Source organism: Cajanus cajan, chromosome 9 (assembly GCF_000230855.2).
Source record: "Cajanus cajan strain Asha chromosome 9, NIPB_CcT2T_4, whole genome shotgun sequence".
In the NCBI taxonomy this organism is placed as follows: domain Eukaryota; kingdom Viridiplantae; phylum Streptophyta; class Magnoliopsida; order Fabales; family Fabaceae; genus Cajanus; species Cajanus cajan.
The window spans coordinates 7,428,244-7,442,766 of NC_138525.1; the positions used below are offsets into that span (position 1 = coordinate 7,428,244).

General features: G+C 32.8%; 2 protein-coding genes across 2 annotated transcripts; one reads left to right on the forward strand and one right to left on the reverse strand.

The window, feature by feature from the left end:
* The first annotated feature begins 3,493 nt into the window (after positions 1 to 3,493).
* On the forward strand, positions 3,494 to 7,834 carry HAG2 (histone acetyltransferase of the GNAT family 2). The gene is made up of 10 exons (XM_020382989.3): positions 3,494 to 3,653; positions 3,740 to 3,781; positions 4,710 to 4,819; positions 4,931 to 4,999; positions 5,157 to 5,195; positions 5,277 to 5,353; positions 5,501 to 5,597; positions 6,443 to 6,524; positions 6,630 to 6,790; positions 6,914 to 7,834. Exons 1-10 carry the CDS (start codon positions 3,575 to 3,577, stop codon positions 7,574 to 7,576), a joined length of 1,419 nt encoding a protein of 472 aa, XP_020238578.1. The 5' UTR covers positions 3,494 to 3,574; the 3' UTR covers positions 7,577 to 7,834.
* A 1,192-nt stretch (positions 7,835 to 9,026) lies between these two features.
* On the reverse strand, positions 9,027 to 12,481 carry LOC109793605 (mannose-1-phosphate guanylyltransferase 1). The gene is made up of 5 exons (XM_020353077.3): positions 12,323 to 12,481; positions 10,789 to 10,921; positions 10,391 to 10,453; positions 10,052 to 10,291; positions 9,027 to 9,953 (listed from the first exon to the last, which is right to left on the reverse strand). Exons 2-5 carry the CDS (start codon positions 10,897 to 10,899, stop codon positions 9,282 to 9,284), a joined length of 1,086 nt encoding a protein of 361 aa, XP_020208666.1. The 5' UTR covers positions 10,900 to 10,921; positions 12,323 to 12,481; the 3' UTR covers positions 9,027 to 9,281.
* Between the last annotated feature and the right edge of the window lie 2,042 nt (positions 12,482 to 14,523).

Sequence of the window (14,523 nt, forward strand, 5' to 3'; positions counted from 1 at the left end):
ACACAAGTGCATGAATCAACTGACATGAAATTCTTTCGACTTAACCAATGATATCAAGTTCGAATATTAGATATAGAGTTGTGTTAAATATTTGGAAGGAAAGATTTTGTTATGAATAAGTGACCCTCCCTTGCTTGTAACAACCCAATTTTTCGCTGGGCCTAGGGCCCAATTCGTTGCCCGGAACGGGTCGTTTCAAAAGTGAAACGGGTCGTTCCGGAATAAGAAAATGCTTAGAAAATGAAGTGGGAGAACGGGCCGTTCCAATTGGAGAACGGGCCGTTCTGGTTTGGAGAACGGGCCGTTCCGGAGGGAGAACGGACCGTTCCGGAGGGAGAACGGACTGTTCCGGAGGGAGAACGGGCCGTTCTGCTGGGTTTGAGAATGGGCCGTTCCGATTTTAGAACGGGCCGTTCCAGTTGAGAAATTTGCGTAGGTTTGAAGGGTCCAGAACGGGCGTTCCACTTTTGGAACGGGCCGTTCCGGTAGGTGAGCCTGAAATCCTATAAATAGCGCCCTTCACCTGTCATTTTCACACATCTCTCATTCTCTCTTCCTATTATCTTCTATTCCCTCTTCTTTCCCTCTTCTTCTCTCTGAAGACCAAGGGACATTTAGAGGAGGAGACCAAGAGATTCCTATTTTAGTTCAACTGCTGTCTGTCCAGGTACGGGGGAAAATGGAATTATTTATATGTAGAGTTGGGTAGAGGAAGAACCCTAATTTTATAATTATTTCTGTTTGGAGAATTCTTGGTTTTATGTGATTTTATATGAATTTAGGATTATGAATATATGATTTATTTGTAAAAATGATGCTCTGGGAGAGAGAACGAAATTATAGAAAAGTGCCTGTAAGCTATGTTTTGGAAAAATTGGAATATTTCTATTTGAGAAATTGATGATCCTAGTAGATTTTGTATGTGTTGAGGATTAGAAATACATATTTAATTTGTAAGAATGATGATCTGAGAAGGAGAACGAAACTGTAGAAAAGTGCCTGTGAGTTAGGTTTTGGAACAATTGGGGGTTTCACTGTTTGTGTTAAAATTATATTAAATTGATAATTCCATTGATTATTATATTAATTTATGAGTGTTATTATTGTATTGATTGATAAGAATTGATGATCTAGATGTGAATTGCTTGAGGGGTGTGTAAACCCTTATTTTGTTGGACTTATCTGTTGAGTATGTGATATGGAATTGTGTATGTAATGTGGAATTGTGATATGAGATGAGATGTTGTGTGGATATGAATGTGATTACGATGTGTTTCCTCACACTAATGACTAGAGATGGCACGACTCCTGGGTAGGTGGTGCTACAGGGAGGGCGTGACCCTAGCATGGTGTGGGATGAGTAAGACAGTTAACACACACCACTTATGTCGATTATGGCAGCCCTGTCATAGAGTTAATTGCAAGAGATTGTGTGGATTGCGATGTGATTGTGGTTCCTCACATCAATGACTAGGGATGGCACGACCCCTGGGTAAGTGATGCTACAGGGAGGGCGTGACCCTGGCATGGTGTGAGATGAGTGAGGCAATTAACCCGTATCACTTGTGTCAGTTGTGGCGTGGCCTTGGCATAGTGTTAATTGTATGATTGATGTGGATTGTGATGGATTGAGATATGGATGTGAAATGAGATTTATGGAATGTGAATAAGAGGTGAGTGTGAATTCTTGTACTGATAACCCGTATCACTTGTGTCAGATGTGACGAGGTCTTGGTATAGTGTTAATTGTAAGATTGGTGTGAATTATGAATGTGGAAATGATATTGTTAATTGTAAGATTTATGTGGATTGTAATGGATTGATGTATTTGTGAATAGAGATGTGAAGATGAGAAATGATTGATAAATTATGATATATATATATATATATATATATATGTTTGTAAATATTTTATTAAGTAATGAGTTATGATGAGATTATATTGTGGTGTGTTTGTGTGTACTTTGCATATAGATATTTTCTTTTATCACCGTATAAATTGTGAGTGTTTTAGGTGAGGAAGATCCGGCTACGAATGGTGTCTAGAACGCCAACAGTTTAATTGTGGGTATGCCCCGATAATGTGACATCGGGGCAGAGAATTTTTAGAATACGAAATGTATTTGTATATGGAGTTGAATCTTGTCTTTTGAAAACAATTTGTAAACTCTTAAGCTTTACTTTCCAAGTTTTATTTTTAATCATTTTGGATATTGAAGAACATTTGTGAAGATTTTTATGTGAACCCTTTTACCATTGTTGAAAAGAAAAAAAGATTTTATTCGTTAATTTTATTATTATAATTTATGTGTTGGGGTAGTAAGAGTGTCACATTCAATGAGGACTATATAAAAGAAAATCCTAAAATATTTAAATTTAAATATTTAATAATATAAAGGAATAAAATTTTAGCATAATTTTTTTATATTCAAACTAAGGATATTTAGATAATTTATTTTTAGTTATTTAATAAACTATATTAATATCCAAGACATTTAATAAAAAGTGGAATTTAAATGTACATTTATTACTATTAGATATTGTCGGAAGGATAATGAGTTTTAATGATGTTATTAATGAGTATTTGAATTCATGCATTCATTATTTTTAATTTGATTATTATGTTTTTGAATTTCAACTTTTAAAAATTAAAATCTTGTATAATATTCTTTTTTTCTCATAATAAATATTATCATAAATTTTATTGTACAAACAAAAAAAATATATATGAGGAAAATAATAATTTTATAAAACTAATTTTTTTTTTCAGAACTATATCGACAAATTACTCGATACATTGGGGGTAAACCTAATAAAAACTATGAATTATAACATATTAGTTAAAAAGGTCCAAATTGAATTGGTCTTTTAAATTGATAGTCAAGCCCAACCCTATGTGGATTACAACCCCAATACTTGTTGTGGCCCTCTTAGTTCGACCCATATATTTTTTTTTTCCTTTTTTTATTTTTCTTCAAAATTTAATGTTGACAATTATTATAATATATTTTTCCCTAAAAAAGTGCTATAGCATCTTCATAATAAACCATCTATACCAAATCAAAGGCAAGCAAAAAATCTCAAATAAGAACAAAAGGAAAAAAAAATCATTTTTATATGCATTTACTGTATAACTATTTTATTTGAAGAGAAAAAAAATTCATGTAAAAACTTCATGAGATAAAAAAGAACGATTACATTTCTCAATCCATAAAAAGAAATTTGATCAGAACAATTCACATCCTCACTAACCGTGAAGAAACCCAAGTATCTAACAACTTCTGTTTTACTATTACTACCATCCTAGTTGTCTTGATTTTCATTTTCAAGCATGCATGCATGCAGTTAAGGGTTTTATGATGCGGAGATTTTTTTCAAATCAAACTTTACATATTTAACAAATGTTATGGCCCAGGTATCAATTTGGGCCCACCGTTAATCGTTCGGCCCAATAAGGGTACCGGGAATTTTCCCTATTTAAAAGCCCTCGATTGTTCTCGTAATTTGATTTCCCGCTCTATAAACCCTAACTGCCACTGAGACTGATTTGAGCTGAGAGGAAAAGCAAGAGCGAATGGGGCAGAAGCAGCGGTCCAGTTCCGATGTCGACAACGAAGTAAAGAAACGACGCCGTGTCGGCTTCTCAGGCGTAGGTGAGTTTCATTTATTTTGTGTTCATTTCTTCAATTCATGATGGTGCTTCGACGTATATATGAATATTTTGGTCGCGTTTTTGTAGATGTTGGAGTTGAAGCCAAAGACTGCATCACAATCTATCTAGGTATGTTTACAATATGCGACAATTCTGCCATGCTGCTCTATAATTCTTGATTTGGAGGGTTGCAGTGTAACTGGATTATGATGGGATGGGGGAAGGTGGTTCCTCTGAAATTGGGTCGCTGACCTCGTTATTATGATAATGACTTGATTATGTCTTTTTTTTTTTTTTTTAATTCGGAAAAATCCAAATGCCTCATATAAAACCAAGATAGAGTATATAAGTGAGGAGGGAAGCCTTCTCCTTACAAGCTGTACATTCTAATACTTTTCGTTTTGACCTCCTTATCTGAGGCTTATGAGATGAGAGAGGTTTTGTAGGCATTAGAGGTAACCAGAACGATGTTAATTGTTAGATAACAGTATTTTAATTTATTCTTGTAATCAAAGCCATAGGATTTGTAAATAACAGTGATATTGATAATGGAAATGCATGTTTAGCTTCAAATTGAATTTTTGTTTATAATGTAATTGTTAGAGAAGATTTTTTTTAATATGAGCCACAGGATTTGTAAGTAATAATGATTATGGTAATGCGTGCTTTGCTTAAAATTGGATGTTTTGTTTATAATTTATGTATTTGAAAAGCTTATTTCGTACTTGTGCCTGTCATGTGCAGGTAGAAATTATTTGATTTATTGGGTTCTGTAGGCACTTTTTTTATGTATAGTGTAGATTGGATTGTGTCAGTGAGCAAGATTTCCTGGCTGTAGCTATTGTGTGCTGACTTGTTTTCAGGCAATAAGATTTCCCCGAGTCCTTATTTTACTAAGGACATGATCTTGTTAACCAGTTTCTGGTCAAGTTTGTTTAAGTGGTTTTTACTACGACCTAATTTTCTTGGGTGTTTATTTGAATATATTGTCAATATGCTGTGATTTGGCAATTGTGTTGCTTGCTTTGATATTTAGATGTCTGCCATTATTGTACAGTTTCAAGCAAGGAGGAATTCGATGCTCCAGAGAGTTTTGTCATTCATCCTGTGGATTTGAATAGCTTTTTTGATGACGATGGAAAAATTTATGGCTATGAGGGTTTGAAGGTGGGATTCATTTTAACAACTGGACATTTATTTTATTAGAAATAACTGTATTTGAATGTTTTATGGCGTGCGATGTCTTCTTTTTCAGCTTGTTTTGCATTTCTTTTGCAGATTACCATCCGGGTTAGCAGCATATCTTTTTATGCATACGCTGATATTACATTCCAGAGTTCAGCTGATGTAAGTTCTGAATTCATTTAGACTTTAGACTAATGGGAAAAATAACATGCATGTTATTCTTTTAGCTTATTGGTTAGTTCAGAATTGTCTTTTGTTATGCTTCAAGCATTATGATTTTGACACTTTTTTTTTTGAATTTTTTGTTCAATTGTTTAAGAGGGGCAAAGGAATCACAGATCTAAAATCTGCTCTACAGGTACGCATCAATATCTACTGGATGACCATTATGTTAGCACTTTTGTACTCGTGACATTGCAACTTGGTTTATTTTGTGCAGACAATTTTTGCTGAAACTCTTGTTGATAGCAAGGATGAATTCCTTCAAAAGTTTTTGATGGATAATGATTTTGTTAGGTATTGAGTCTTTACTATTCTATTCATTAGAAACAAAAACCATGTGCCATGCATAGTTCCTTTCCATTTTAATATACTACTTGAAATTTGATTTATAAAGTTGTAAGGGCTGTGGATACCAAATTGCCAATCTTAATTGATTTGCAGGACAACCATATCAAATGGAGAAGCTCTGAAGCACAAAGCTTTTAAGGGGAACATCTGTGATTCTAATCAGAATATGGATTCATCTACTCATGTTGAGGTTGTAATATACATTTAGGCTTAATGTATTGCAGTCTATGTAAAAGTTAGGCTACTTGAGTGTGAATGCCCGGCTTTTTTATTTACAAAAAATACATACTATCATAAATGTTGCATCTCCAACTTCTCTTTGTTTTGTATAATTATCTAACTAAATTACTGTTTTGATACATGGAAAGATTGTAACTGTGAGAGCTCTGTTATGCACTATACTTTTCTTTTTAGCATTTCTATGCCAATGTTCAGATGTCCACTGTGCTAGTTGGATGCATTTACCTTGATTATCTGAAAAAAGGCATATTATTATTAATTGCCTTTTTCCAAATTTCTAGTGCAGTCGTGTGTTTCCAGTAAATTCTGTTTCCCTATGCATTGGAGGAGAGGAGTTTATGGTTTACTCACTGTTAGATTAGGCTAGAATGATTTTGGTTAAATGAATTTTGGAAACACAAGTAGGTTGATACCCACTTTTATGGGGTTTATCACCCTCATTTTATTGTTAAATTTAGATACTTCTTTTCCAAAAATTTATCCAAGAAATCATGTATGTATGTGAGACTTGCAAATGGTGTAGCATGTTCTGGTCAACCAATGACGAAATGCAGTGTGGAAATCTGATACTTATTTTAACAACCTTCGTTTACATGAAAAATCAGCCAAGGGATTTTTTCCCTTTTTCCTTTTTGTTAAAAAATGTTACTGCAACAAGTTTGTATTTTGTCTTTATTTTCCTTTTTTGTTTTTTTTGCACAGGTGTCTCCCTTTAATTTATTTTTTATTTTTTGCATATGCATATTTTAGGGATATATTCTGAAATTGAATACCATTTTTATGTATATGGAACAGGTTGTTCGGTTGTTGGCAGGAAAAATGGCTACTGGACAACTTTACAGTCATCTAATACCCCTTACACTTCTTCTTGTTGATGGTAATTCTCACTTGTTTTGCTACTTGGTGTACCCTTAATATATGCGATGTTTAGATTGCATGCTGTTGTATTGTTTTGTTTTAATCGATTATGTTTTCCATGTAGGTAGCAGTCCTATTGATGTTACTGATCCGCATTGGGAGTTGTATCTTGTGATTCAGAAGAAAACTGATCAGCAAGGGGAGATCCAATTTAGGTTGATTGGTTTTACTGCTGTTTATCGATTTTTCCACTATCCCGATGATTCCCGACTGCGACTAAGCCAGGTTTGTTATTATACTGAACATTTAGTAAATGCTGATATACTCTTGATCAGTTTTAACATGCCTTTTTAAATACTCGAGTGCTTCTTTTTGCCACCTTTTGATGGGAACTTCTGTTGATGGCAGATACTGGTATTGCCTCCTTACCAGCACAAGGGCTATGGTCGATTCCTTCTAGAGGTCCTATATGATGTTGCTATATCTGAAAATGTTTTTGACTTCACAGTAGAAGAGCCATTAGATCACTTCCAACATGTCCGCACTTGTGTAGACACACTTCGCCTGCTTCGTTTTGATCCAATTCAGAATATAGTTACTAAAGCTGTTTCACTTCTAAAGCAAGGAAAGTTATCAAAGAAAACACATTGTCCTCGACTCCTGCCACCTCCCAGTGCTATTGAGGATGTAAGGAAAAGTCTGAAAATTAACAAACAGCAATTTCTCCAGTGTTGGGAGGTTTTGATCTACATTGGTTTTAATCCTGTTGACAAGAACATGGAGAACTTTGTTAGTATTATTTCCAACCGTGTGAAGTATGATATCTTAGGGAAAGATTCTGGGACATCTGGGAAACAACTTATTGAAGTACCAAGTGATGTTGATCAGGAGTTGTCATTTGTCATGTTCAAATCAGAGGCCAACGACACTAGTGCTGTGCATATGGATGACAATCAAGCTAATCAAGAAGAGCAACTCCAGAAATTAGTTCAGGAAAAGGTGAAAGAAATACAGCTGATTGCGGAAAAGGTAACCATGCATCTTGGGAGCTCAGGCGTGGCTGTTAATTAAATTTGTCCTCGAGATGGCATGGGATGACAAGGCCGTGCATCTATGATATTGTGATTGTTTTCCTGTGGACCAATAGGAGTTCGTATTTCTGGACAATCACCCAGTAATGTATTTGGGTTCTTTCCTCTAAGCTGGTTTTTTAGATTTTCTTATCGTGATCTGAAGGAATCAGTGATCAATTAAGCTGTAATTACTGAAACTAAACCACACAGCAAAGTTGATTGAATGATATTCAGTGGGTATTGTCTACTTCTAATACGTCCTGCTCGTACTGTTTTTGACGTGCACTATTATATCCAAAAGATGTGGTTTATAGTTTCAGTTCTTGCTCGAGTTTAATTCTTAGTTGACCATGTCGGTAGGTTTGACCTGGTACAACCCAAACTGGAAAATTCATATGAATTCATTTAGCTTCAATATCATTCTAGTATGTTTGTCTCAACTTTTTAAAATCAAAGGGACAAGAGGTAGGGAGATGTGAAGGTCTGTAGTTTATTTTTGAAAGTTATTTTACCGTATTATTGTAGTTTTAAGAAAATAAAGTTATTTCTTTCCCCTTTTTATATAAAAAAAAGTTTTAATTTTTTAAGTTTTGTTTTTTAATAAATGTGTAAGGCTTAACCGAACACATGTTTGAATTTGATAATTTATAGATTTTTTTTTTAAAAAAAAGGCTTTGATTAAGGAATATCTTTTTTATAGCGTATTTTACACAAAAAAATATATTAAACTAGAAATAACATTTTGATTGTAATTTGTTGAATAAATTGGCCAAAGTCCGCTGAACCACAGGTTTCCCTTGTTTATGTAATACATTTTTTATTTTATTTTTATGAAATGTAATACATTTTACCCCCTTGGATAGAAACAGAATGTATTGTATATATTACACTTGTTGAATTGTCGAAAACAAGAAGTAATCTAAAGATCTAAGAATATATTATAATAAAATCAATAGGTAATAGTATTGAGAATTTGGAATTTATTATTCTATCACAAAACCCTCTAACAACCTCAATCAAGCTAATGCATCAAATTGAAGCTTTCAATAATTTCTTTTCATTGGTTAAGACGAATCTATCTTAACTTTCTGAGAAATTACGGGGAAAAATCATTACTTTATTAATACACCATGCATACAATTATTTCCAACGACATCTTCCTATTGATAGGAAAATATCCAAAAAAAAAAATTTGTGTTGACCCTTCTGTCACATGGTCCTGCTGCCAGGAGAAAAAGGAATAATATAACAGATCAACATCCACACTCGTTCGATCCCACTATATGGGAATATACCTGTTTATGACAATGGCTTACCAACTAACCTAATTGTCATATTTGTAGCAATATTAGATTTGCCCAAATAAGATATAGATTAAAATACGTCAATGGTTGTACACCAAAAAAAATAAAATACGTCAATGGTTTCTTGTTAGTGATTGCAATGGCTGGAGAAAAACAACTAACCAATAATTTATTTCTATACATACTGAAAATACACAACTTCACAGACCAGACTTGCGCCCTTTACAAAGATTCTGACCCTTTCAACAATGAAATGGCGTCACTCATTCTAATGAACTTACTTGCAAAGAAAAGAAATGGGATGAAGTAAAAAGAAAAACAAGAAACGGACAAACATATTTCAGACACAATAATTTGCTACCTCCTCACCAAATGATACCAAATTGAACACCATTGAACTCACATGACAATCTCTGGTTTCAGAATATTTGACTTGATCTCCTTGTGGGGCAAAACCACACCACCATTGCTGTAAATTTCATCACACACATGGACATCTTCTCCAAGGATGGTCATATTCTCCACTCGAGCCCATTGCCCAACAGTGGAATGCCATCCAATAATACTGCTGGATATGCAAGCATGCTTCTTAATCCGGACTCCTCGCATTACTGTGCAGCGTGAGAGTCTAACACCTGGCTCAATAATGCAGCCAGGACCAATAGCAACATCAGGTCCAATGAGACATCCCTCACCAATATTGGCTGTCTCATCCACAATGACATTCCCTACAATGTGAGTACCACTGGCCAACTTAGAAGATGACTTTTTCCTCAATGAGTCCAGGTAAAGCCTCAGGCCACTAATATAATCCCTCGGCTGTCCAATGTCCATCCAGAATCCTGGCAGGACCATTGCAAATAGCTTTTTCTCTGCAGCAATCTTTGGAAACACCTCTTTCTCAATAGAAGTGGGCCTTAGTTCAATTCGATCCAAAACAGATGGGTTTAACAGGTAAATTCCAGCATTGATTTTGTTACCAACAAACAATTTGGGTTTTTCAACAAATTTATCAACCTGCCCTGTGGTCTCTTCCATCACAACCACACCGTATTTTGATGGCTCGTCAACCTACAAAAGTAGATGAAAAATGATATTAGATTCTCCAACTTGTATGTATAGTCTCACATGTCAACAACGGGATTTTATTTTTTTGTCAAATCGGTTACCTTTGTCACCATTATGGAAGCCTCTCCTCCATGGCCTTTATGGAATTCAATCATTTCTTTAAGTGGGTATTCACTGATAACATCACTGTTGAGAACAAAAAAGGGCTCTCCAGATTTATCAATCAGCTTATCTCTGGCAAGTGCCAGGGGACCTGCTGTTCCGAGTGGTTCAGTTTCTTGAGAACATGTGATCTTGATGCCAAGCTTTGTTTCAAAATCCTTCAAGAAATTCAACATAACCTGCAGGAGCATTAGCCAAAGTACAAATGGAGAAACATCAGCCACATAAATCTATTTAAGCATTGACTAGAACAATGTCATAAGGAGAGACATCTTTACCTCTGGTTGGTAGTTGATGGCTAGCACCACCTCAGTAACTCCAATGGCCTTAAGGGCCTCTATCTGAAAAACAAGCCAAATCAAAAGGTAAATCAGTAGGATAGTCAATTATGTCATATTTAAGGAAATAGACACAAAGGATACAATTTAAATACATACTCATACAGTATGAACACACATAAAGTAGTTTCTTTTTATCACAATATATCTAGAATAAATAAATCAGAGTTTTCTATTCTAATAAATTTTTTATAGATCTATGTTATATAGAAAGGAGGGCATCAAATGTTGCATGGAAATGGGACTCAAAAAGAAAGCAAACCCCTAATTCCTTTCTATAAATAATGGATGTAAACCTTCTACAAAAAAAGAGAAGAAAAGGGCTTAAATAGCTTTACCTGATGCAGAATCATGGGCTTGTTAGCAAAATCAACAAGAGGCTTAGGGAAACTGAGTGTCAGTGGCCTCAACCTTGTTCCAAAGCCCCCAACCAGAATCAGTGCCTTCATTGTGATAAAACCTTCACTTTTCCTGTAAATTTATAAATTAGAAGCAGATCAAGATAAGCAAACAGAGAATACGGTCTGAAATATGAGCAGATAGAATCCACTGTGTCCTATAAATATCAGTGCCAGGAAAGAAAGAAAGAACTAGCACAGAACACCTAAATGAACAACTGGCAAATGAGTTGAACCTGAGCTGACATGTAATCTATTGAGTGTGACACAGATTCATTTGCGTGTCACAATGCAAACCATAAGCTAGAACTTGAAAGTTAAAACACACAGAAATTTTTAAGCCATATATGAAAAACAAAGGCAAAATCCAGCTATATATGGCTCATGTTTTTAATGAGAATTGCAAGTAGTTGAGGTATAATGCAGGTTGCTCGAACTATGGAGTTGAGTGTGACACAAACTATTTACGTGTCACTACGCTAACCATAAGCTAGAACTTGAAAGTAAAAGCACACGAATGTTTTAACCATATATGAAAAAACAACGACAAATCAAGCGCTATATTCAACTCAAGTTTCTAATGAGAGTGACAAAATGGTTTCAATGCAAGCTGCTCCATAGATGGCATCAAATATATACTCAAATCATGGTTTGTGCAAAAATTATTTGGTATTCAGTAAGCAGCTAAAGTATTCATGTAGAGATTTTAATAATGGGACAATTTTTCATATAGAGATTTTATTAAGAAAGAAAATCCACTTTAGAATCCTTGAAGTGAAAACATTGCTTTAATTCAATCAAATACACTTCAGCTAACGATATTAGGTTAGAATCTATGATCTCATACATAGTACCCCTCACCACTAAGCCGATCCTAGTGGTTTGTTGGCAACTCTATCAACAACATTTGAAACCAAATGCAAATGAAACAAAACTTCAAAGTTAAAATTCGTAATATAAATGAAACAAAGGATGCAATGAGATCACATAAATTGGACAGAACAACAAGTAGTATTGCACGACATATATTGTGCTACTGAATAGTTTATTTTATCCAACTTCTTTGCAAATTAAAACCTCTTGCTCCTCCACTCCACATTACTCTAATTCTTTATTACATATCATTTAATTCCTCTGTTTCAGCTTGAGTCAGAAATTTCACAAATCCATGAAAACTCAAGTAAAATTACAGAATAGAGAAATCAATTAAACACAAAGCTAAAGACAGAAAAAGAAAAAACAAAAGAGAGAGACAGAGCAAAGGACTTCGGCAACACGCAACAACAGATCTGAGTAGCACACTGAAATATCTAACAGAAATCAAAATCAGAGCAAATTCAACAACGAAAAAAAAAAAAACTCACGAGCACGAACATTGCGACTAAATAATCGGAATTCGAAAACAACATGCATTGATTTATTATTAAAACAGAACAAAGCGAAACGGCAATGGCATTGTTGGAATCTGAATTACCTTTGGATCCGCGATGATAAAAAACGAACTGAGTCGACCCCAACCCGGACCGAGTCAACGCGGCGAGTCGGAATCCACAGCTAGAATAGAAGAACAACCCCCGATTGCGTCTCCTCGATCTTCCTCTTTATATAACACGCACGCCAACAATAAAATTACTCTCTCATCTATCATTTATTTTAAAGTTTAACTATTTTCTATGCTAAAATGACAAACTTATCTTACGTTTCAATATATGATTGGTAGATGATATGTCAATGCATGCATTATTTCTCTCAATTTAATCACTTTTTATTGAATAAAGATCATTTGTTATATTAGTTTACCAAATTAAAAAATTAAAATAAAATTTTAAAAACAAATTATAATTACATTCGTTCAAAAAAAAATTAAATGCATAATTAAAATGATAATATCTATATATATTTAAAGATTTAAGTAATAGTAAATAATTAAGTTTAGATACTTGTTTAATAGTCTAAGTATTTATTTGATATTTGATATTCTAAATATTAATAAACGATGACCAAAATCACTATTTACTTGTTATTATTTTAGACTTTAATTAATCCTATGGGCGTTGGTGGAGTTTCCCTTTTTTTATTTTTTTGGTGTCGGTGGCTTCCTCGGTTGTTTCGGATCTTGGCCACTTGTTCTTTTTGTGTTATTTTCAATCTTCTTCTAGTTTTACGTTATTTTCGTAATTGTAACCTTTTAGTTTTACTTTACTTGCTTATCATTATGTTTGTACAGCACAAGCAACCAAAATTTGCGCCTTCTTCTTCACTTCTATGCTCTCTAGTACGCCATATGATTAGTGTTGTACCATGTGATCGAAGTTTCCTTTCTTTTTATTCTTTAATTTCCATTTTTTTATATGTATATTTAGATGGATAGTGTTTATTTAGATTTTATCCTATCATCTATTAACTAATTATCACAATAACAAAATAATTTAGTGATAGATTTCATCACAATTTAGTGATGTGATAATGTTGTTTAAAATTTAAATAATGTCCAAAGGTTAAGTATCTATTTAGGATAAATTAGACGTGTATAAGTTGTGATCATTGAGATTAACATGGTGGTTAAGAAAAAAAAAGTCGAATACAAATTTAGATTTAATGTTGATTGTGATTATTTTTGTATTTTTTTTACTTTTAAAAATTAAAATTTTGTGTAATTTAAATTCAAAATTTTGAAATTTATTTTATCTTTAATTTTTTCCTTTTTTAGTTTAATAGAAATTAATATTTTAATCAAACTACGTAGTTAAAATTGGATTAAGACTAAAGATAAGTCGTTTTTTTTTACCCATTCTCAGAGTGATTTTCTTTCTCTGGTGTTTGCCTTAACTTCTAGAATAATGATTCTTTTTGATTCTATACACATCATGGTGTTAGTTTTGTATCTGGTTTTTTGACTACTGAACTTGTTTGATTATTAGATGACATTTTATGGTCCTTATTTTGTAATGGTAGTAGACATTACAATCTGGTGATTACCTTTTGTATGGACTACGTTAGCTTTTGTTTAGGTAACTTTGTATTTTGTAATGGGTTGGGATACCCCTTATACTCCCCTTAATTTATTTTGCTTATAAAAAAAAATACTAAAGATTTATTATATAACTAAATTTTATAATAAATTAAATTTTACATAAAAATTGTATATATATATATATATATATATAAACATATAAATTCTTTTTTAATTTAAGAAAAAAAATTATATTATTATAGTATAGGATTATTTTTAATTATCAATAATTTATTTTAAAAATATTAAAATTTTAATTCATAAATAAAATATTATAAATAATTTTTTTGAATTGGCTAAGAAGGTTAAAGAATCTATAAAAGTTTGATAATTTTTTTGGCTAAATTATATTTTTTTTATCTTTAATCTTATTCGTTAGATTTATTTTTGTTTCTTATATTTTAAAATATTTATTTTAATTTTTTATCTTTTATATTTGGATTAATTTGATCTTTTTAAAATAATTAATTTTTAATTTTGTAACACAATTTTAAACTGATTTTAGACAAAAAAAAAACTTATACAATCAAATGCAACTATATAAAAATTACGACATTCAATTGACATTTGAATCCATAAATGCTATAAACATAATGAAAATTATGCAAAAAAATATGTCTCGTAAGAAACTAAAAAACAATATGAAATTTTGAATTCTCAAT

Bases quoted from the DNA above. Each gene is read 5' to 3' on its own strand.
- HAG2 (XM_020382989.3), top strand. From the start codon at position 3,575: ATGGGGCAGAAGCAGCGGTCCAGTTCCGATGTCGACAACGAAGTAAAG. The intron at 3,782-4,709 runs GTATGTTTACAA...ATTATTGTACAG, and splicing joins CTGCATCACAATCTATCTAG to TTTCAAGCAAGGAGGAATTC. The intron at 6,525-6,629 runs GTAATTCTCACT...TTTTCCATGTAG, and splicing joins TACACTTCTTCTTGTTGATG to GTAGCAGTCCTATTGATGTT.
- LOC109793605 (XM_020353077.3), bottom strand. From the start codon at position 10,899: ATGAAGGCACTGATTCTGGTTGGGGGCTTTGGAACAAGGTTGAGGCCA. The intron at 10,454-10,788 runs GTAAAGCTATTT...CTTGTTTTTCAG, and splicing joins AGCCCATGATTCTGCATCAG to ATAGAGGCCCTTAAGGCCAT. The intron at 9,954-10,051 runs GTAACCGATTTG...CTACTTTTGTAG, and splicing joins CTTCCATAATGGTGACAAAG to GTTGACGAGCCATCAAAATA.